This window comes from Ambystoma mexicanum, chromosome 10 (assembly GCF_040938575.1).
Source record: "Ambystoma mexicanum isolate Mex_15411 chromosome 10, UKY_AmexF1_1, whole genome shotgun sequence".
NCBI lineage: Eukaryota > Metazoa > Chordata > Amphibia > Caudata > Ambystomatidae > Ambystoma > Ambystoma mexicanum.
This window is the reverse complement of record NC_090932.1, coordinates 407121976-407145226: the sequence shown is the minus strand read 5'-3', so window position 1 is coordinate 407145226 and position 23251 is coordinate 407121976. Positions and strand designations below refer to the sequence as shown.

Genomic DNA, 23251 nt, shown 5'->3' with positions numbered 1-23251 from the left:
GAAAATTGACAACAGGTCAGTAGATGTAGTGCCATCGTATCTCTATTTAGGGATCTTATTTGATGGTTCGCCCTCTATTGACTCGCACTCAAGGATATTAGACCATCAAATCCTAACTGCCATTTCTCAAACCAAAATTATTTTATAGAAATTTGGTAAATTTACCATCAGACCAGCTATCTCCTACTGGAGACAAAAAGTATTGCCTACACTATTGTACGGTCTGGAGACTAAGAATATTATCTCCTCTACTGTTCAGAACCGTCTGGAGGCTAAATACTTGAGAGGCGTTTTACTTCTCCCTCAATGTGTACCTGGTCCGTGGTTAAGACATGAATTGGGCCTTACTTCCTTGAGTGAGGAGTATCATTGGAGGCTATGTGCCTTATTTCGGAAATGTCTGACTTTTGCACGAACTGACAATATACTTACCATTCTATCATCATATATGTTAACCTCTGGTCATCTATTTGTTAAAACCTGGGTATCGTATATTTACAACATCATGGCAAAAGCGGACTTGACCCTGGAAGTTCTCATTTTAAATCCCACTCGAGCAAAAGAAAAAATCTTTAGATACGACTGGATTAATACAAGAACAGAGTGCCTTTCCTATAATGATTATCAAGCACTAGTTTACGAACACAAAAAACTCAATGTACTGGTCTCTTACTTAAATCAGTCTCCTTCACCCCAAGTAAGGACAACTATTTTACGTCTTCATTTCAATCTGTACCCTACGCGTGACATCTTGGTCAGAAGAAGAATTTTGCCCTTGTCTGAAAATTATTGCTCCTTCTGTCAAAATGTGGCTGTTAAGGAAACTCTTAAGCATATTATAGCTGAATGTCCAGCAGTAGAGGTCCAGAGAAAAAAATATTTTGAGTAGCACATGTCCTATATTAGTGCGATACCTGCTGATACTCGATGGTCCGTGTTACTTTCCGCTGGTTCAGCTAGCATTCAGATTGCTATTCATAATGTTCTGATTGTACTCAAATTATATGTGAATTTTGTCTCTCGTTTGGGATCAGAATTATAAAAATTCTCCAGATCTTTTAACTATTGGATAATTCATCAGGAATTTCAACTCTGTATTGAACTACTCTTTTTCCTTTACCAATCGAGTGGTTGTTCAATTGTTTCAATTGTTACTGGCTTGAATCTTGTTTGATTTTGATCCTGTCTACAATCTCACAGCCTTTCTTTTCCTTGTATTCTACATTAAGATTTTTATCACTATGTATTTTGTTTGTAATTTGTATAAATGTTTAAGAATTTAAGTATTGAAAAAGTTGATTTTTCAGCTATATTCAATAAACAATAAAAACAAATGTGTCATTTTGTCCCCTACTCCTGTTCTCTTATGGATGAGCATGTGTGTGAGCAATTGTGGGTGACTCAGCCTCAAATACTGCAGCATAGTCAGTCCTTGTCAGGTGGAAAGATGCTGGAAAAGTTTCCTGGCTAGGTCTGTGATTAAACCCAGCCCCAGGGAACGTGGTGCACTGTCTCCTTTCCTGAAATTCAAAATGAGAGATTTGCTGTTTCAAATTTCTGCACTGAGTATGGAGGGAGTTTTTGTGCTTCATGGCAAAGAGCAGAATTCTCATTACTCACTTTAGTGATTATTCATTGTAATTCATTAACCTGTGTCTGGTAATGGTCAATTGATTTGTTTTCTTCTTTCATTCTCATCTAATAGTTTAAATATTTCATTCTCTGTGGCACGGAATTCCTTATATTTTACACTATTACCCTTTTTAAGTATCTGCATTTCTGATATTGCGACATCTCTCTCTTTTTTTACACTGTCTAACATGGTTTTAAAATGAATGAATACTCCCTCACTTTCAGCAAATTACTTGGCTCTTTGAACCAACAGTGTATTAAGATCGCTACATTTAGCCTGGAGTTCAGTGTCTAATTCTCTATGTTTTAAATATGCCTTCATTTTTTCCACCCATTCACATTCTGCATGTAAACTACACTGCAGCCTGCTAATGACCTCAGCATTTTTTCCCCTAGCATGATGAAACTCTGTAGCAGAAAGCATTGCTTGGCACACAGCCTAATAATATTGTAATTCTTCTGTTTGCGTTCTTTGTCTTGAAATAATCTAAGAAGACATTTATGTACAATACTTCCTTCTTCATAGATCTTTTCGGGGGCTTCTTTTTCCACCTCAGTATTAATCCTGTCTTTACAAGGTATCAGATTATCAGATGACTAAATGCCAAAAGCATAGAGTTTTGTCTCTCGATAACTAGATAAATCAGCAAACCATGCCTGTATTTCTGACTTGGTGGTTTTTATTGCCGATAACAAAATAACAAAAATCAGTGTGCACGCAGCATAAGTGCTGCCACTTCCCTCACAGCTCTAGATCTGAGAATGATCACACAAAATGGTTATGCTATACTGTGCAAGGCCACGCCCAGTAATTGCTTTACTACATCCCCGACAACTCCACCATAAATATGTTAGTGGTATTTTGCTGTATTTTTTGGCAAGCCTCAAAAATAAAGGACTACCTGTATTATTATTGTACTGGGATCATGATTGGTAGACCTAAAACCAGAACTGATGCGCACTAGAGCACAATGTTATTATTATGTGGTATTTTATCTACAATACCACTTTGGCGGTAATACAGAATATACTTACTAAAACACCTGAACACTTGTATTCATAACCAGCCCCTGAAGTTGACCCAGCCCACAGTAAACAGCTTGGTGTTGTATTTTACCGCACATGGCAAAAAGGAATACTATCTGTGGTAAAATGAGTTTATCACTTGTTTTACATCCGTCTGTATACTATAACAATTAATTAGGAGACACAATAAACATACCACGGCTAGCTGATTTGTTTCTTTTTGTGCATCAGAAAAAAAATGAGAATTCATAAAATGTACAAACACAAGTAATGCACTAAGCTATTTTGCAGGATGTCCCTCGTGATTCAACATGAAAATAAACAAAGGCACACATACATTTCATTAGAAACCTCGCCCAGGGTAGATAGCCTTTTCTCATAACAGGCTTCAAATACCCTTATTTTTGCATTTCAATTCAAAACATTTTTATCAAAAGACCTTAGCACACAGCATCTGCTTTTCGCACCTTAGAGAAGCTCCAGCAATAGTTGACACTTTTTACATAGAATGAGTAACGCAAGAAAAATATCTGTCTCTGTTTAAGAACACATTTTCTAGGCTGCAACTGTTTAAAAATGCACTTATCAAGAGCCCTTGAATAACAACGCACATTAGTTAATTCATGACAACATTCACCAGACTGCATGCTCCTCAATTTATTTACCAGAATCTGACCTAAAATATGCTTATTTCTGTGTGTCTTCGAACTGCAAGGCGGAACAGCAAGGTCAGGTCAGGATCTCCTTTATCTGCCAGGACAGAGCCTGCATTGGAGAATTTCTTTATCTGTTTTTTCCTTCCCACTCGTCTTAGAGAGATATTTCAACCTGCTCCTGCCAGCAGGATCGACACATCGACCAAGAGTCCAGAGAGCAAGAGAGAGAGTCCTCAAGAGAGTGACTGACAGCCCTTTTTAAATCCTCTGTCTGTGACCTGCCCATGAATGTATGTTTGCCTACATAAAATGTAAGAAGACACTGCCTTTGAAGTGATTTCATGTGCCAAAAAGAACCACCTCCCTTTAAGAAACCAACTCACTAGAATGTTCTAGAGAACCCTTGATCAGCCTGCACTGTTAGAAGTCAGCAAATGGATGAAAAGTGTTACATTTCTCTGCACTGTTTTTCTGTACTGAAAATTAACAATGGATTTGCTTTGAGCAAAAAGCCACTACATTCCACACTTCACATTCCTTACATCTTCACTGCAAGAAAACATCATTCATTTTGCACATTCATTTTCTTCTGTGCTCTCCAAATACATTGCACAGCCTGTGTTTTCCATCTCATTTAGTATACCAATTTGCACCAACATTTTGCACCGAAGAGCTATGGACTGAACTGGATTGAACATTAGTAATGGGATAGGTTAGTGGATTTAAAGGTTTTAGTAAAATGTGTGGGTTTTCCTTTTCATTCTTCATTGCACTCTGACTATATTACTGTGGTGTGGTGTGTAATGAAAACATTAGCGGTTATGCAGTGCCAAATTCAACCCCCCTTTTAGTTGGCATATGCTCTGTGTATTCACAATAATGACTTATACCAGATTCAGCCTAGAGTCTCTCACCTGAGTTTCACACTCTGTTGGCAAGCATGGCCAGTTTTCATTTTTGTTGAAATTTGGAGCCTTAGTGAAAATGTGGAGCCTCTTTCCCTACAGGTTTTAGACACAGAGTAAAAACGAATTCCTTGACCGCAACATGCAGGGCGAGTAACGTGATATAAGCTAGAAATGGTAGAGTGGGGCAAGACCATGGATACATTTAAAGACAATTTAAAGGAGGTGGAAAAGAATACAAGACTCAAATGAAGGAGAGACATAAAAAGCAGGGAAGAAGAGCCAGCGGAACAAGGGGGGAGCGAAACAAGAAGACTGACAGATGTGTTAAAGACAGAGTGGAGAAGAGCAAGTTGAGAGGCAGGAAGATCAAGAAGGAGAGCTCAGCAATAGTCTGTTCAGGTTAAACAAGAGAGGTAATAAGAAGAATGGCAGTGCAAAAAGAAAGGTAGGGGCAGGCATGGCATATTTTAAATAAAGCATAGCGGGAGGATCGGCAGTGTGGGAAATGTGAACAGAAAAAGAGAGGGAGGTATCAAAGATGACAACTAAGTTACGAGCAGGTGAAGGGAATGGGAGGCACGAGGGAAGAAAGGAGAGGGACGGAGGATGGAGGGTGAAGGAATAGGACTAGCAGGAAAGAAGAAGACATCGATTTCAGAGGGGCTGAGGTGAAGGAAATGAGTGGACATTAGGGATTGTAGGTTCAAGTGTGTCTGAAAAAGAAGAGAAAGAATAGAAGATTTTAGTATCATTGCCATGGAGATGAAATGAGAGATGGTAGGAGGAGATGAGAGTAGAGAGAGGGATAGCATAGAGTGAAAAGAGAAGGGTCCTACAACAGAGCCTTGAGGAACCCTGCAGAGAAGAGGAGTTACCAGACCATTTTACAGAGTAGGAATTAATAGAGCAATAGGAATGACGCCCTTCAGGGACAGAGCCAGAGAATCCAAGAAAAGTGAGGGTTGAAAAAAATAAATAGTGGTCAACAGTATCAAAGGCAGCCAACAGATTGAGTAGAGTAAGGACAGAGGAGAGCTTGGAGTATCGGGCAGTGAGAAGAGCGTGGGACATGCTGGATAGCCATCCTGGTGGAGTCAGAAGGACATAATCTGAACTGAAGAGATGGAAGATGTGAATAACATTTAAGGTAGGAAGAAACATGAGAGTACACCGCATGCTCCAGGCAGACATTGGCAGGGAGAGAAGGGTAGAGTTAGGTTTTTTTCAGGATGGGGAGGATGGTAGCATGTTTAAATGAAGAAGGACAGCACATGTTAGTGAGAGGGGAATTAATAAGACAAATAAGATGAGGTGGGGATCAATTTGAGTAATGAGGGAAGAAGGAAGTGGGTCAACCAGGGAGGCAGTGGGATCAACTCAGGGCAACTAGGGCAGTGGTGTACAGACCAGTAAGCAGGGAGAAAGAAGATAATGGGTAGTGAGTGGAACTCAGTGGGGGTGTGAGAGGATGGGGTATTATGGGTTGCACAGAAGAGCAAGGAGAAACAACCTTAGATGTAAAGAAGTTAGAAAAGTCAGAGGAAGAACGAGATGATAGTAGAGAAGGTGTTGGCAGAACAAGGAGAGATGATAGTTTGGAGAAGCTGAAAGAGATGAGGGTGATTGGCGAGAGATAGAGTGAGTTCATTAGAATATTATTTTTTGGCCGAGAGCAGAGATTGATCATAAGAAGAGTGCTGGAACGATAACACAGATAAATAAGACAACGACTGAGACTTTTTCCATCTCTGGTCGGCTTCGCAAAGACTGGAGCGAAGAGAAGAAAGATCAGGAGTGAGCCATGATTGAGGGTCCCTGCGAGAGAGGGTGTAAGAGCAGGAAGGGAAAGTAGAATCAAGTGTAGACAGAAGAGAGGAGTGAAATGAGTTAGCAGCATTATCAGGAGAGAGAAGAGAAAACAAGGTGTTAGAGAGAAGGGAAGAATGAAGGGAGGAGATAAAAGAAAAAGGATTAAAACAGAAATGAATATGGTGACTGAAGGTACGGATGAGGGTGGGGAAATAGCAGATGAAGGGAGAGAGAGAGAGAGAGAGAGAGAGAGAGAGAGAGAGAAAGAGAGAGAGAGAGGGAGAGAGAGAGAGAGAGAGAGAGAGAGAGAGAGAGAAAGGGGAAAAGGAAGAAGTGGTCTGATGAATAGATACAATAGGAAGTAACATTACCAAAGGAGGGCGTGAAGAAAAGATGACATCACGGCAGGAGCCTAATTGGTGGGGGGATGAGATGGGAGAAGATAACAATGATATGAGTTGATGAGAGATAAAAGAAGAGATTGAGTAGAAGCATTAATAAGAGGGAGACTAAAGTCACTCAGAAGAAAAAAGGCTGAAGACGAGGAAAGAAGGAATGATAGTAGAGAGACGAGATGGTGGAGGAAATTTGTGTGTCCTGGAGGCCTCTATATAGTCAGAAAGGAGACAGAAATGGGTTAGAGAAAGAACAGAGATGGTACTCAAACAACAACAACAAAATGAAGGCAGGACAGTGGGAGGAGGGTCAGATGTTCAAGAAGTATGATTGAGGATCCCTGTACCACAACCGTGACCCAAGGTTGAGGGTATGAAAAAAGTGGGTGATCGAACGTTGAATAGAATGAGGCATACAGGTGGTATCAGGGGTAATCCAGGTCTAAGGAAGATAATTAAAATGTAGGTTAAGATGAAGAAAAAGGTCAAATATTGCGACATGTTACAGATAGAATGTTTATTTTGAAGAATAAGATTAACAGAAGGAAAAAGGTCAGGGGAGATAAATGGGTAGGAGAGATTGAAAAACTCTGCAGGCTTGGTGGGAAGTGAGGGGGGAAAGTGGGAAACTATAGTTGGAATGGCATAGTGGGCAACATGAGGGATAGGAAAGAAAACAGAGTGAATAGACTAATGAATGTGAGTAGGTCCAAACAAGGAAGGATAATGCTCTTGGACGGACGCCCTTTGACTGGTATGCTCAGTGTGAGGCCTCCCACTAGGAGTGTAGAAGTAGACACCAGGGCATCATGTGTTACCTCATGTGACTGCAGAAAACGGGGCTGATGGGAGGATGCAGGGGAGATCCCAGCAGCAGCTTCTTCAATCTCATTTGGTACCCCGAGCAGAAATCCTCTTCCTGGAATGTAGGCACCAGCAGGTGAGTCTGCGGACGGCAGCCCGTGCAGCAGTACTTTGATGTTGGTTGTCACATGATCCCTCACGTGACTGCAGATGGTGGGGCTGGTGGGAGAATTTAGGGGATGTCCCTGCGGCAGCTCCATTGGTCTCAATGAGGGCCTCATGTGGCAATCCTCTCCCTGGAAAACAGGAACCGGCAGGTACGTTTGTGGGCGGCAGCCTGGGCATCAGTACTTTGATGTTGGCTGTCGCATGAACTGTCACGTGACTGCAGATGGTGGGCCTTGTGGTAGGGTGCAGGGCAGATCCTGGTGGCAGCTGCCATAGTCTCAACAGGGGCATTGGGTGGCAATCCTGTCCCTGGAAGGCAGGGACCAGCAAGTGAGTCCGCACTTCAACTTTGGTGGTCACATGATCCCTGTCACTGTAGGTCCACTGCTCAGCTCTTATGATATTAGTACTAACTCAACGCTTGGGTTTTATGACATAAGTGGCCATTATCGTTCGCGTTATTATGATATTAGTGGTCAGCACCCATTGTGAGGTAACGTCTTGTGACAAAGCCATCCAGTCATCAGTCTTCGATTTTGCTTAAAGTCACCCACCACCCTCCTGGGTAGGTTGAATATGGGCAGATTTGCATGTGCAGCCTGCTGTGCATAGAGACCCATCACTGATGCTGTCCACTGAGGCTGGAACATGCATAAGGTTGCTTGTGGTCTTGTGTACAAGGAATGGGGACAAGCAGTTTGGGTTGGACGGTCCCTTTTGGGGTGGCACCAAGCCTGATTTCCATAGAACCCACCTTTCCATTCTTTAATGGCATGACCGGCTTAAAAGAAGATGTTCTGGAGGGTTGCCAAGGGCAATGCCAGTGGATGTAATTGATTCAAAACCTTCCAGCCATTGCTCTTCTGTTTTGCTTAAAGTGTACAAAAGTATGAAGACTATGGTCACACATGGGCATGAAACTACTGTGCCTAGAAACCCAAGCTACACATCGTTTTTTTGTTTTGTTTATTTGTGTTTGGAATCCCAACTTTTTTACATACAAAAATATACAAAACTGAAAGGATCCTTTCACAAGTGTTCACAAACCTGATATATTCAAAAGATAAACTGATTAAAAGAAAAAGTATGACTAATAAACATAATTTCTGTACATTTAAATATATGCACCAATAAAGTAAAAGTGCAAGAACAGAGAGGGTACATCCAACTGAATAATAGCATACAGCTCACGTTACACCATTACAAGCTAAGCCAACTTGGGAATTGTTTCTCTTCTATTGTGGCCTTTTCTAGCTTATCCAAGATTTGATATACAAATTTACACAGTGCTAATATAAGACGATGGGCCTGTGTCCATCAATTTAGCCCACAAGGCCTCGCTCCCATGTGATGTATCTAGGTATCTTGATCGTTCTTCCCTTAAGGTATCGCATCCCATAACCAGATGTTTTATGGTTTCTATAAGCTCAGTGTTGCCACATAACCTCCAGCTTCTGTTTTCCATGTCCCCTTTCCAGTTTCCCACTCTCTCACGGGTGGGCATTTAATTTAATCGGAAGCAAAGGTACACATCACTGATGACACTCAAAGAGGCTGAAACATGGCTAAATTGCTTGAGGTTGCATGAAGAAGGGCTCTTGCCTTGCTCCTTTTGGGGTAGGACCAAGCCTGATCTATTTGTAGAATGGCCCCCTATGTAATGGCATGGCAGCCTGAAATACAATGGTCTGGAATACAATGGTCTGGAAGATTAACCACAGTAATGCCAGTAGAGTGGACAGGTATGGTTCTTTTGCATCTAAGCCTATCAGTGAAGGGGAAAATATAAATAAATGTGTGGGAGGCTGCTTGTGGAGATACAGGGCCTCCTTTGAGTGATAGAGTGCATCACGTGTCAGGAGATAATAGAAATGTCAATGACAAATACTGCAGCTTTATTCACAGGTAGAAAACAAAGGGGGGTCTGGGAATCTCTCTACCAGCACGAACACAGCCCAATGACCTGTTCTTGGGTGAATTCACAGGTAGATTGGCCTATTGAGAAATAACATTCAACATCAAACCAGTATCTCTCAACATGTGATAGAGCTGTGGAAGAGTAAGTTCTCTACAACCTAAAATGCACCTACCATTTTGCTAGCTTGTTGGAAAATCTCGCAACTTCCCGTTCACTATATTAAGCACATTATTGTGACTTTACTAACAGAATAGCCTTATTGCTGTTGGTGCTGGTTGGTTTGGCAGCTGTAACACTGCAGGAGCAAAGGCAGCTGTAACAGTTCAGGACCAAATATAAAAGGTCCTAACGTTAGTAAGTCGAAATGCACAATCACTAATAGACCAGTGGATGTATGCTGTCAATCTCAGCACAGAGGGAAATGGTACTGATCCCAAGCTCTGCAATTTAGAAGTAAACACGGTAAGAAAGCCCAATTATAACAATTTCATCAAAATAGCACATGTCTTACATGTTAGGAATGACTTGCATCTCATTTGTTCATCATCATTCTTACTATACTTATTGCTTAAAAAATGGGTCACAGTATCACAAGTTAAAGTGAACGCTATAGCTAGGCCAGTGGTAAAGACTACCGGGAAAACATCCCAATTTCCCTCCATACAGAGTGGTAATTTTAATTATTATAGATGTTGTGGGGGAGTGGTAAGGGAGCTAGATGGGAGTGACTGCAAATAAAGTATTTACCAGTGGCCTAAACATTCTACAGCATGCAAAGAGAATGGTGGTAATGTGTAACCAGGGTGGACTGGCCTATGCGGAACTCTGGAGATTTCCCAGTAGGCCTCAGCACCCTGGTCCTCTTTTGGGTGGTAACCTATTTTATTTCAACATTTTCTCATAGGAACAGGGTTGGGTTTGCTGAAAATGTGTAATATGTTATGTTATGTTATGTTATTGAGTATTTCTATAGTGCCTTTTTTTACCATGGGTATGATCTCAAAGCACTGTCGGATGAATGGCCTCAGGGACCGTAGTCGAGGTCAGTGGAGAGAGTAGGGTAGTAAATAGTGCTTCGGTGCACTCTGTATGTGTACAGCCAGGATGGTTTACGTAGTGTGTAGCTAGCTGTGTTGTAAAGCTTGGCCTGGTGCAGTGGTTGGGTGAGATCAGTAAAATGTGTGCTGATTTGACTTGGGGTAGCTGCATTCCTGCGGAGGTGGAGCTTGTGTATGAGTTTATGTGTGCAGCTATGCCGATTTTCCGTGGGGCATAGCTGTGTTATAAAGACTGTTGAGGTGTTCATTGAGGTGTATAAGTATGTGTGCAGCTAGGCCGAATACATTGAGGTGTATTGCTGAATTCTGTTGTTTGTTGCTGAAGAGCTGAGGGTTAGCATATTGGTATGTGTAAGTATCTGTGTGAATTGGAGGGAGTCCCCAGTTCCTGCTTACCTTCCAGTGCCTGCCGAGGTGACCGTATCTCCCTATTTTAGAGGCTCAGAGTTTTAGATCTTCGACATTCTTGGTGTGGTGTGGAGTTTGTTCTGTTTACCAAGGTTGAGCGTGTCTTTCCCTGCTTGATAGTGTCATCGATGTTGAGTTGCCCGATTCCAAAACTTTGCTGGGCTAAGCGAATGCAGATCTATGGTCAACGCTTGTCGGCAATTGCTTTTTGGATGACAACTTCTCAGTGTGCAGTTACATCCAGTTCTGTTCTATATGACTTATGAGTACATCCTAGATATGACTGGAACTCAATGAACTTGAAGGTCCAGCAATAGAACAGGCTGTGTTGTTGTGCTGTATCTGACTGACATTATTACGTGCCACAGAGGTTTGATTGTTCCTGGTCAGTGTGTGGTTTCCATATTGATAAGAGGCGACAGCACGTTGATGTAATTTGCACAGGCTTTCCGTACCAGATTCCTCACCTGATTTAAGAGTGTATTCCCTTCAAGGTGGAACAAAGCTATGGACAAGCAGCCAGGCCTATTCCAGGACGGAGGAGGGCCGAAGTGCGACACACAAAATCCAGAGCACACACTTAGTTCAAGGAAACCCAACATCCACATACCTGGAGTTATACAAAAAATAGGTATTTTTTTAAATACACTAAGACTTGTAGCATTCAATTAAGGTATTATCACACAATAGTATAGGAGAACAGTTGCAATATTCATAGAGATACGTACTTCAGAATAGCAATAATGGTAACCAATCACATGATCAAGCCTCCTCAAACATGTATGCACAATTATTAAAACTTTGAGAACTTTGATAACCGGGGCCACTTTGAGAATGTATTCCAGGGCCTCTTTCGGTTCCCAGTCCACTCCTGTGGGTTACCATTTGGAGACAATTACAGAGAACTTCAAAGTGTAACACTTTCCTGAGTTGCCACTGACTGTCCGCTATGTCATTTTATTTTACAAATCAATGGGAGTGCTGATGGCCACTGCAATAAATACCTGATTGAATGTGCTAGTTGCAAAGGTATCTGGTCAATTCACTGAACACTAAAGCATCTAAGGTTTAGGTCGATTTTACCGCAAACAAATGGTGGTAATGACCAAAAGTTCTAAAAATGCTACCACCAAAGGTTCGAACACCAAAAGTTCGTACCTTTGGTGGTAGCATTGCAGGTAAGTATAATTTTAAAAAAAGACTGCGGGGCTGCGGGGGTGTCCCCCGCAACACCCAACTCACTATACTGTGTGGTATAGTGAGCGGGGTGTTGCGAGGGACAACCCCGCAGCACACCTGTAAAAAATAAAACAAACGGGGGCTGCGGGGTGTCCCCCGCAACCCCCGCTCCCTATACTTCATAGTATAGTGAGCGGGGGTTGCGGGGGACACCCCCTGCAGCCCCCATAGTACGTGTGTTCGCATGAGAAAGGTGTAAACTTTTGGTAGTTCGCACCTTTCTCATGCGAACGTTCCGACCACGGCCAAATCAGCCGCGGTCGGATCACTCGGATTCAGCATCTAATACCAAACCATCAAATTATATACAATGAAATTCCATTCCACCGAATAGCCATTTAGTTGTATATAATTTGATGGATCCATCGAAATTAGTGGGGTTAGAGGTTGGGCTAGGGTTAGATTAGGGTTGGGGCTAGCTTAAGGGTTGGGGCTAGGGTTAGATTAAGGGTTTCATTAGTGTTAGGGTTGGGGCTAGGGTAGATTAAGGGTTACGTTAAAGATAGACTGTCGAACATTTGGCATACGATGTTTTTTTTTTAGATGCTTTGGTATGTCGTTCCTTTTTTTCCGATGGAATAATTATAAACCGCTGATAAGGGGAAGAGGGCTTGGGGGTGTAAGGTTCTGATAACTCAGAGCCATTGTCCCTTTAATTCCCCTACCCGGCAAGTCCGAGCGGGGTCGGACTGGGACATGAAATGGGAATGTGCACCCGCAAAAAAGGTGGCCCAAATGTGTGAATTGTGACAATTCAGAATATGCTTCTTATGGAGATTTGAGGGTTAATGGTGTTTGTGACATATAGGTTCTGATTCACAGAAGCGGTTTTATAATGGTGCAGTCCCATAGGAAAACGTTCTCTGAATCAGACCCATAATGTTTTGTGTAAGCATTTGGAAAAGCCAGAGATAGCATTCCTTTTGTACTCGGGAAAAATGACACTGGGCCTTATACTGAGTTTGGTTGTCATGCAGTGGTAAATCTGCTAAATCACTGCAAAATCTGTTACTGCTATCCGTCACCTGGCCCCGTGCGTTTACCACAGGATTGCAAGTGGTGGTAGAACAGTGTTATTCCGCATTCCCGTCAGTGTTTTTCCAGAATTACCAGAAGCTTTAATTCCGCAAAGGGATTTCCACTTTGATGTTGCAGTAAAAACTGCTGCAATCCCATTACCACCAAAAAAGTGGAAGCAATAGAATTGCCCGCACTTTTTCACTGGACCGGCAAACTCGTAATGAGGAAAACATTGTCATTATCATCCTTGTGCTTCATTTTGAGAACCAGACTTCAGGTTGGTCTACTAGTTGCCGCCAGAAAATACTAGACTTCCCTCCCTCTGGCGCTTGTTGGAACCTCCTTTTCTCCAACTTGCCTAGTGCAGTGACTTTAATCAATCTATAACTTAACTACTTCTATGTCTGGCTTTGGTCATAAGCAGTCTGACCTCATGGGTGTCCTGCAGGCACAGCTGACAGCCAGTCACATGTATGCCACCATACAGGGATGAGTGCTTCCAGAAGCACTGCACTCCTTTCTGGAGGGAGGCTCTTTTTCCTTTCGTAGACCAGACCGTGCTGTAACAAACAATCATCCAGGCAGTCCACCATGAGGCCCTGGCCCGCAAACACATCTTGTCTCTCCCTAGCAGCCATAGGCACAACAACCGATGCACAAAAATAAGGCCCCAATAGAGCCTGCAAATGCTAACAATATTTGTTATAAGACTAGCAGTGCATTTAAATATATGTACGTTATGGACACCATTGTTTTAGACAAGACCGTGTAATGTCCCATGTCTATTGTTATGGAATGTAATGTCCTATTTCTAGCGATATGCACAGGGACTGCAACTGCAATCCATGTGTGATGTGGATGGAGCCTCTGCTCTGGCGCCAGTTCGAGCAGGGACGTCATTTCACCAAAATGCCAGGGGTAGCGGAAGTGACATCACAGTGCCACACCCCCAAGAGTGACATCACAGGAAGTGATGTCATTTGACCACACCCCTACAGGAAGTGATGTCATTTGACCACACCCCACAGGAAGTGATGTCATTAGACCACGCCCCCACCATGACATCACAGGAAGTGGCCTAATAAAGCATTATCGCTCAGTGCATTAAGAAAAAAATGGTTACGATATCAGTGTATTGTGACATTTCATACAAGAATGGATCATCATATGTATCAGTGTCAAGGTCCATGTTGCCACGTGAAGTGTATGAACCCCAATCCCCTCTTTATGTGGATCTGCCCTGTTATTTCAACAGGACTACATAGCGAAATCACATTCTGGGGGGACAGGGATTTATAGGCGGGCATGGGGATAGGGGAAAACCAGGATAAAACGGGAGAGGGAGGATATTTCACCAGAAAACATGTATGGCATCCTTAGTTTTTAATGACTCTTCTGCTTGTGTTATTTTGGCTGCCAAAAGATTAGTTCAAAATGTGTTCAAGGCATACAGTGCATTACTGAGTGATACAAACTTCAGTACCAAAAGCCTCATCAGTCCAGTGCCCAGATTTTATGGGGGAAAAAATCCTGGCTGCATTTTGCATTACTCCCACACTCACCAACACTCTTTATATGCCTAGGTTTCTGTTCCTACATGTTCATTGTCCTCCACACCCCGCACCACAATGGTACACATTCCAACAATTAGTACTATTATATAGATTTTTGGATAATGCCCAACAGTTGCTCTTCCTTCACTCTGATCATAAGACTTAAAATGTAGTTTCTTACCAGATTGAGCAGAACAGTGGCTTGACAGACGTGCCAGTGCTGCTGTTTCAATGGCATGTGAGGTGAAGATTCTGACTCGAAGGCAGGTTGTTGCTTAGGTTACTGGAAACCAGAGGAGAGGTCTGTGAGTGTTCAATGGCAACAGATCAAGAAGACACAGAACTCTGGTAGTGGAGCTGCAGGTGTTTGGCAGGGAAGAGGCTGCAAGTATGGCAGGTGCTGTTTTGAGGTCACAGAACTCTGGTAGTCGAGCTGCAGGTGTTTGGCAGAGAAGAGGCTGCAAGTATGGCAGGTGCTGTTTTGAGGTCACAGAATACTGGCTGTGATGCCGATGGTGCCGGGCTGGTTTTAACAGAGGGCACTGACTGGGTGTGTCTCATCATTGCTTGGTTGACTACAAATCAAGGATACGGTGCTGGCATTGTGAAGACAGAACTGTAGCTGTGGGGTAGCTGGTGACTGGCTTAATGGAAGTTGCTGCTTAGATGGCTCATCATTGCTTCCTTGACTGGAAATGAAGAAGAGCCAGGCGGGAATCGGATAGCAAATGTTTTCATGACACAAGACTCCAGCTGTGCTGCAGCTTCTGGCTGACCTGTCAAGAAGATGCTGATGGAGGCTACTCAGATTCTAAGAGACTGGCGGTTGACAGATGCTTGTGGCTGTGCTACTAGTAGTGCCTGTCTGGCTTCACAGGAAAAGGCTAATTGAATGTCTTGCTGTTGCTTAGACTGAAAATCTGTAGGATGCCGGCGGTGTGGCAGATGATGCCATTTTAAAGACACACATGATGTTTCTGACGTAATGGTCCATTGTTGCTTAGCTCACTGGTAAAAAATAGGATGTTGACTAAACTCAACAGCATACCATGCAGTGTTTTGAAGATGAGACAAACTGGTTGTAGTGCATGAGCGATGTATCATGGCTGACTTCATGAGGAGAAGAGGCTGGTAGTGTAGGAGAGTAGCAGATGGTTTTGAAGACTGTATGTGGTGCTGATTAGGTCTGCGTGACTTGAAAAGAAAGACCTAACTGGAAAATTGAGCTATAATCTAACAGTGTCGAAGAATATAATGGTTCATCTTTTCAGAGGATACCTCCTGTGTCGCATGTCAGCAAATCGGTCAATGGCATCACTCAAATTTACCTCTTCAACCTCCATAGGTTCACATGCCATTACCAACAAATCACTAAGTCTGTTGTCTCCACATCTATTTCGCAAATAGTTTTTAACTCTTTTCAAACAGGAGAAGAACCTCTCATTTGTTGCAGTTGTAATTGGCAATGCAAGAACCAGATCCAACAGATTTAGGACATCAGAAAAGCCTCTTGGAGATTCATTGAGATAGTACCTGACAGAGTGAATACCTGCTAAAGTCTTGCCAGATAAATAGCCCCTTGCAGTGTCAAGTCCTGAATGCAATGCAGCATAATCTACTTGGGGCCCTAGGTAGTGCCGAGCAAGAAGATCTGCAGATGAGTCCTCCAAGAAATTTTTAGCCCTTGGATTGAACATGCCGGCAGCCTTGATAAGCCCCATGTTATCTATAAAACGAGCATCCAACTCTCTTACAAACCTATCCAAGGTGCAGAAAAACACCTCTTGCTTTATCCGTTCAGTCTGTGGCATTCGATCCTCAGAGTGCTCATAATGTCCAGGCCTCTTCCCTACAGTAGTACCAACAAGGTATTCTTTGAGTTTGCTGCTCAGTTGGTGGTGCCTTACTGGTAAAGCTCTGCGGTCGTGGTCTTCAACTGTTTCAATACCACATTTTTCTGCCAATTCCGTTGCATCATTGACGATTTTCACCCAATGGCATTCTTGTCTAAGGTTGACGAGGGCAGTTCTTGTCACTTGAATTAGGTGACTCGCATCTGGCAAATCAAGATGCTTTCTCTGAAGTTCATCAGATAACACACGAATCTTTTTCAGAATTGCTTCCATACTTAACAAAGTTAGCAAAAACTCAAAGCACTGCATATTTCGGAGAAGTCCTCTGGCTTCTGAACAAGCCTGCTTGTCACGTTGTTGCGATGATTCTATTACACTGAGAACAACTATAATGGTTTCAAATCGAGCCTGTATTTTTTTAACACACGCGTACCAATAAAACCATCTAGTGCCACAAAGTCTTTCTAATTCTTGTACTTCCAGACCGCTTTCTGTTTGAGCTTTTACAAAGAGTTCGTGCCGAGGAGAACTTTGTGAAAGGAACACATACACAGCCTGCAAAGTTGAGAAAAAATCCTTCACTGTTTGTATGTTAGTGATAGTTTGCACTAACGCAAGGTTTAGACGATGCGCATGACAGTGAATGTAAACTGCCTGTGGAGCAATTTCTTTTATTTTCGCTTGCACTCCATTGAAACAGCCACTCATAACTGATGCCCCATCATAGCATTGTGCCACACAGTTCTTCCAGTCAAGGCCAGCATTGCGTACAGATTTGTCAATGGCTGCAGCTAAACTGGAGGCATCCAACTTCTCCATGTGGTAACATCCCATGGCTTTTTCCTGAATGTTCCCATCTTGATCTACAAACCGGATCACAAAGCTCATCTGTTCTTTATGCGAAATGTCTTTGGTTTCATCAACCAACACTGCAAAGTGCTTTGTCACTTTCCTAACGATATTCTGACGTATAAGATTTGCCACAACTGAGATCATGTCATTTTGATACTCTGGAGATGTGTAGTGCCCATATCGTCTAGCCATTTTTACTTTAAGAAGTTCATTATTATCAGACAGCAAACGCAATATTGCTATGAAGTTTCCCTTATTGTGGGAGTCTTGCGATTCATCTGTGGCTCGGAAAGCAAGTCCTTGACGACCCAAAACACATACAACCTTTAGTAACTGCAGCACATGTTGACGATTCTCTTCAATCTCTTGGTCCCCAACCTTTTCTAGCATTGACACAATTGAGTGGTGAGGGCCTGTAGTCTGTTGTACACACTTAAAGTCTGCCCAAGCTACAACTGAAGACTTATGCTTATCAGAATCTGAGTGCATCTTTAAAGAACGACGTGTCTTTTCCCATTTAGCGAAGCCAATATCAACAAATGGAACATTGCCACGTGCACGCCCCCCTCCTCCAGAATTAGAACCAAAATGTCTGCATGCAAAGCAGTATACTTTATCTTTCAGAACGGAATACTCCACCCAAGGATATGTTTTGTAGTCTCCGTTAAACTTACGGGAACCAGTTACAGGGTATGTAGGAAGTTTTGGCTGTACAGGGTCACTGCATGGATTTGGGGACAGATCAGTCACCACACTGTCATCTAAATTGGGAGCTGGAGATCTTCTTGGAATGCCCTGCTCAGCTAGACACATCTGCATACTGTTATCGCTCTGCAACCAAGAGCTGCTTGTGCTCTCCCCGAGGAGTGAAATGTCGGGAGAGCAAGCACCAGTGGGAGGATCATCAAACATGCCAATACGGGAAGAACAATCCTCAACATCAGGGTTGAAAGAGCACTCTGCGCTATCCAGGAACGTTGAAGTGTTGCTTGGGTCATCAGCATCACGTGAAACCGTCACAGCAATGTCTGCATGTGAACAAGAGCCTTCAGTGGCCACTACAAATGAAGGAGATGCTATGTCAGCCAAGGAAGGTGGAGCGGTAGACAAAGAGTCAGCATGTGGAGATAGTGAACCAATGTCAGCACATGTAGATGCACTGTCTGCACCTGAAGAAGCAGCTTCGCTGCCAGCAAGAGTTGATGTGCTGGCCGATGGTTGGACAACATGTGCAGCTGTGTTTGAACTGCCACTTGAGTTATCATCAGACCTCTTGCGCTTGCTTGAATCAGAGCCTGGAGTAGGGCCAGCTCCTCTTGCTTTTGGAGAAAACATATCAACGATTGACCTCTGTTTTGGATCCTTGGGTTTTCCTGTAGGTGTAGACATGTTCGTTCTTTTAGTACTGCTAAATCAGAAGCGATTGTTCAAGCAAATGATGGATTCCTCAGTGTCCTCCTGACTTCTTTTGTGCTTCACTCTTCTTTGGAGGACCACTTCCGCTGAATACCAAAGAGGAGACAAATCTGAAATGTATTGCTTTGGCTTACAAGTTTATCACTGTACTCCCTGAAAATAAGCGAGTACGCCCCAAAAAGAAAAACAGATTACAAATACTCGCAACAAAAAATAGGAAACAAACACTGTGGACCCTGAGCCCTTCTTTCACGCACACAGTTCCATGGATGTTTGGAGAGGTAGCGCACGTAGTTCCAAAGGAAGAAAGTACTATTATTACTGCTCGATCGGTAGACATGCACATGATCTTTTAATGTGTATGAGTAACTAGGTGCAACATAATTATTAGAAAAACCTTTCAGTTTTTCAGTTAAAGCATTTTTACTTGCTTACAAAATACTGCCGTGGGGAACTAGATTTACATTTTTACTCCCTAAAAATCATTTTACTTCCAAGTTTACAAAATAGGGAATACAATAGTCCCACTTCAAAATCTTATCTGGAGCACTGAGTACATACCTAAGCAGTGATTTCAAGCATTTATTTTCGTAGCTTACTTTTAGGTCAGTCCTATCTGTCAGGGTAATACTTTACATTTGAGAGATTAACAGTTGCAACCTGTTCAAACTCTGCCTCTAAGAAAAAAGGAAACCTGTGGGTCCCAAAAAACTGAAGTGAAGCATGTGTTCAGTGTCATACAGTTTGAAGTTAATTGTGTGCTGTTCTCTGATTAAATGGAAGAGAAACAGCCATCTTTTGTGTTGAAACAACTAGGACAAGGCTGCAATGCATAAATAGATATGGAATAACAGATCAGATCATTAACATATGCTGTACATTTTCAATATGTTGCTTCACGTTCATTTACCTCTCACAGCGGTCACAGATAAGGCTGGATGTCAGCTGCTCAATGGTGGTACTGTTTGCTGGCGTTGAGAACACAGAAAGGAAGGAACTTCCACACGAAGATGCAGGTCTGAAAATAATAACAAAATATCAGAAAGATTCATTTGTGCAACACCAGACCATATTAATTTTTAATAGAGTTTTAGAGTTCTGGGGTGCACGCATCATGCAGAGACAAACTGGACCACAGAGGCTTTGCACCTGACAGACCTAGAGAATGACTTCAGGCCCGGCAACGATTCATCATTAACCTTCTGTAACTCAGAGGGATGCATGTTATGCACCATTGTCCTAGGAACTAGCTCTGCAGGCCGCCGCCGGCACATATTTGCACGTCAGTAAAATGAATCACATAACATAACACTTTGACCACTGCTTCTAAGCCCTGTACATGAACTGCACTGTTGCTGCCGTAGCTACTCCAGGGCCTCTGGGCAGTATCAGGGCTCCACCTGCAATCTTGAATTCATCGCAGTAGAGTGACAGTCCCGAGGCAAGGTAGTACAACAGGTTAGGTGACACTTACTGAGATGCTTCGATGTGATATCTTCAAATTTAAACGTGTCGAATTCTTATTTACTGCTTTTTTTTTACTGATGTTTTTACTGCCAAATGAGGGGGAGAGTAAACCCCGCACCACCACTCCTTTCCTATAGGCCTAACTCCAACCCACCACCCACCATACATTTCAGGCCTTCACGTTTTTGTTCGAATGCATTCTCTAAAATGTGTTCTAAAATGCGCCGTTTGCACGTTAGAGGTTCGGTTGCTTGCTCATACTTAGGGTGGGGGATTGTATCCCCGGACCACCTACTGAAAATGAAAAGGCGGCACCAGTGATCAGTGCTTCACTCAGGCAGGTGTGTGCCGGGTCACCACTAGGGAACTAGGAGACGCAGTATATATGACTTCTTACATACTACTGTCCCCCTCCTAACTTGCAAAAAAACTCTCAAGACACTCCCCAGAAAGGCCCCTACTATCAAACATTGCCTCCTCACCCCTTACACCCATTCAACCGCAAGAGAGCGGGGCTCCGGCTTCACAGTCCATGCCTCCACACTCTGAAACGCGCTCCCTGCCCACCTGCGAGACGAACCATCATACAACAGATTTAAATAAAAAACCTCACAACCTGCCTCTTTAACTAAGTTTCTGTACATCGGCTTTTTTTATGTTGTCCTTTTTTGTCCTTTTGTCTGATTGTAACTAGCGCCTAGATGCCTACTGGCTTGGTCGACTCATACAAATGCCTAAATACATAAATAAATAAACAACTGCTTATTTGCTAACCCTTTCAGAAGGGGAATGTTGCCTGGGGGACTGCGGGGTGCGCAAGGTGTGACATCACAGTCAGCAACATACCCTCACATGTACCCGATAACAATCAATTGAAGGAATTCGCTTACAAGAAAAAAACACGGAACATTCTGGTCTTAGCCAGAAGCCCTATAGTAGCCAGTCACGCAGCCGGCATATTTGTCTGCACCAGAGCACACGGAGGGAGTGGCTTCAGCAAATACATTAGCCACCCTACAAAGGTGAGGCCTGGGGCATGCCGCTTCTCGCCTGGAGACTCTTGTATGCATTTAACTCCCTGTTGGTTTTGGCGCGCAGCCTGCTTTTGTGTTGAGATGGACGAAACACAGCCCATCTCGTGGGGACAGATTGGGCGCGCATCCCAGTTTCTGCTTGTTATTAAACATTCCTTTGACGGGTCAATGCAAAGTGCATAAAGCAGGGAGGCAGAGATATGACTGCCTCAAAAATCATTTTTATGACAAACTCGACCTTATCGGTTGGGTGGCTGAAAAGATTGGGCAGTTACAACAGTAACAAAGTGATTCATTTAGTGACGTGCAAATATGTGCCGGCGGCGGCCTGCAAGCTGCCGCCGGCATATATTTGCAATGTAGTAAAATGAATTCGGGTGCCGACGGCAGGCCTCAGGCCGCAGCACCAAATTCATTTTACTGACGACGTGCAAATATGTGCCGGCGGCGGCCTGCAAGCTGCCGCCGGCATATATTTGCAATGTAGTAAAATGAATTCGGGTGCCGACGGCAGGCTGCCGTCGGCACCCGAATTCATTTTACTACATTGCAAATATATGCCGGCGGCAGCTTGCAGGCCGCCGCCGGCACATATTTGCACGTCGTCAGTAAAATGAATTTGGTGCTGCGGCCTGAGGCCTGCCGTCGGCACCCGAATTCATTTTACTACATTGCAAATATATGCCGGCGGCAGCTTGCAGGCCGCCGCTGGCACATATTTGCACGTCGTCAGTAAAATGAATTTGGTGAGCTGCGGCCTGAGGCCTGCCTGCCTGAGGCGGCGACCTCGGCTCACGCTCGACTCGAGTCTCGACTCAGTCACTCACCTCGTCAGTCAGTCACAGTCACTGGCCTGGCCTCCTCCTTCAGCGGGGGTGGATCGACGTGGGTGGAGGATGCAGCTGGACACAACACTCAGCCTCAGCTGGCAGCAGCAAGACGAGAAAGCACCACACGCGTCGTGAAATAATAAAAATGGAGGCCAACACAAGCGTCGCAGCACGCTGTGGCCACGCCCCCTCCTCCTCTGATTGGTCAATGGCCAGAGGTCGCAAGAGATTGACAGGGGTCGCTGGCCAATCGCCAGCAGTCGCTCTTGCGACCTCTGGCGACCCCCAAATGACGTCCCTGAGTTCGAGCATTGATTAGTAAAAGGTTGGACGCTACTTTGCTGGGCTCTGTGTCTCATTTGCCTTCTGTCTCATTACTGGTCATATTGCATTTGATGTCAAATCATAACAATGGCAACGAGGAATTCATTCTGATCCGGCGTGTCTTGCTAATGATTGCACCACAGTACAGACACCAGGTGCCTCGACCTCCGAGCAGAGAAGTAGAGTGCTGGCGCATTCTAGGTCAGCACAGAGCACAGCACTCCACATGCTTTCGGTGGGTGACACGCTGCAAAGCAACAGACTTTCTTCACCGAGCAGCGTCGCCCGACCGCTACAGTTCGTATCACGAGACCGCTGCACGGTCCAGCCATATTCGCGGTATGATTCTCTCATCGGAGCAGTAACGCGTGGAGCAGTCGGCGGAAGGTGAAACAGCCGCGTCACAGCAGGCTAAAACACGCCTCCATGGAGTAAATCAATCTGCACTCTAAACACACGCGTGTGGCGCATATTACATGAGATATATGAATATTTCGAGCACAAACGTACGCGTGTACTGCCACAGGGTGACAGTGAAGGAATACCATTTTCACTGCCCCAGACACCCACCCCTGTTCGTGAGAGGCACAAATATCCACTGGAACACCCCAGATAATCTTGCCAGATTGCACAAGACAATCATCTACCACACAAAAAGCTGCAGCTAGGCTACACTGTAGCAAGGAGGTCTACGCACTCCACAGGCCTAAAACAAGAACACCCAGTCTCACATCTACCTTCAAAGCACAAGGTGAGCTTTTGATTTATCTTTGGGACTCATCAACATGTCTGGAAATAAAGCCCGCAGTCCAGCTCTAACCCCCGCACTCCTGCAGTTAGGGAAGAGGGTGGCACAGACTCCCTACAACTGCAAGCCTTGA

The 23251-nt window shown here is 43.8% G+C and overlaps 1 protein-coding gene across 1 annotated transcript; it reads right to left on the bottom strand.

The window, feature by feature from the left end:
• Positions 1 to 15022: 15022 nt before the first annotated feature.
• LOC138491459 (zinc finger MYM-type protein 1-like) lies at positions 15023 to 19735 on the bottom strand. The gene is made up of 2 exons (XM_069617978.1): positions 19626 to 19735; positions 15023 to 18801 (listed from the first exon to the last, which is right to left on the bottom strand). The coding sequence occupies exon 2, from the start codon at positions 18686 to 18688 to the stop codon at positions 15854 to 15856; it is 2835 nt and encodes a 944-aa protein (XP_069474079.1). The 5' UTR covers positions 18689 to 18801; positions 19626 to 19735; the 3' UTR covers positions 15023 to 15853.
• Between the last annotated feature and the right edge of the window lie 3516 nt (positions 19736 to 23251).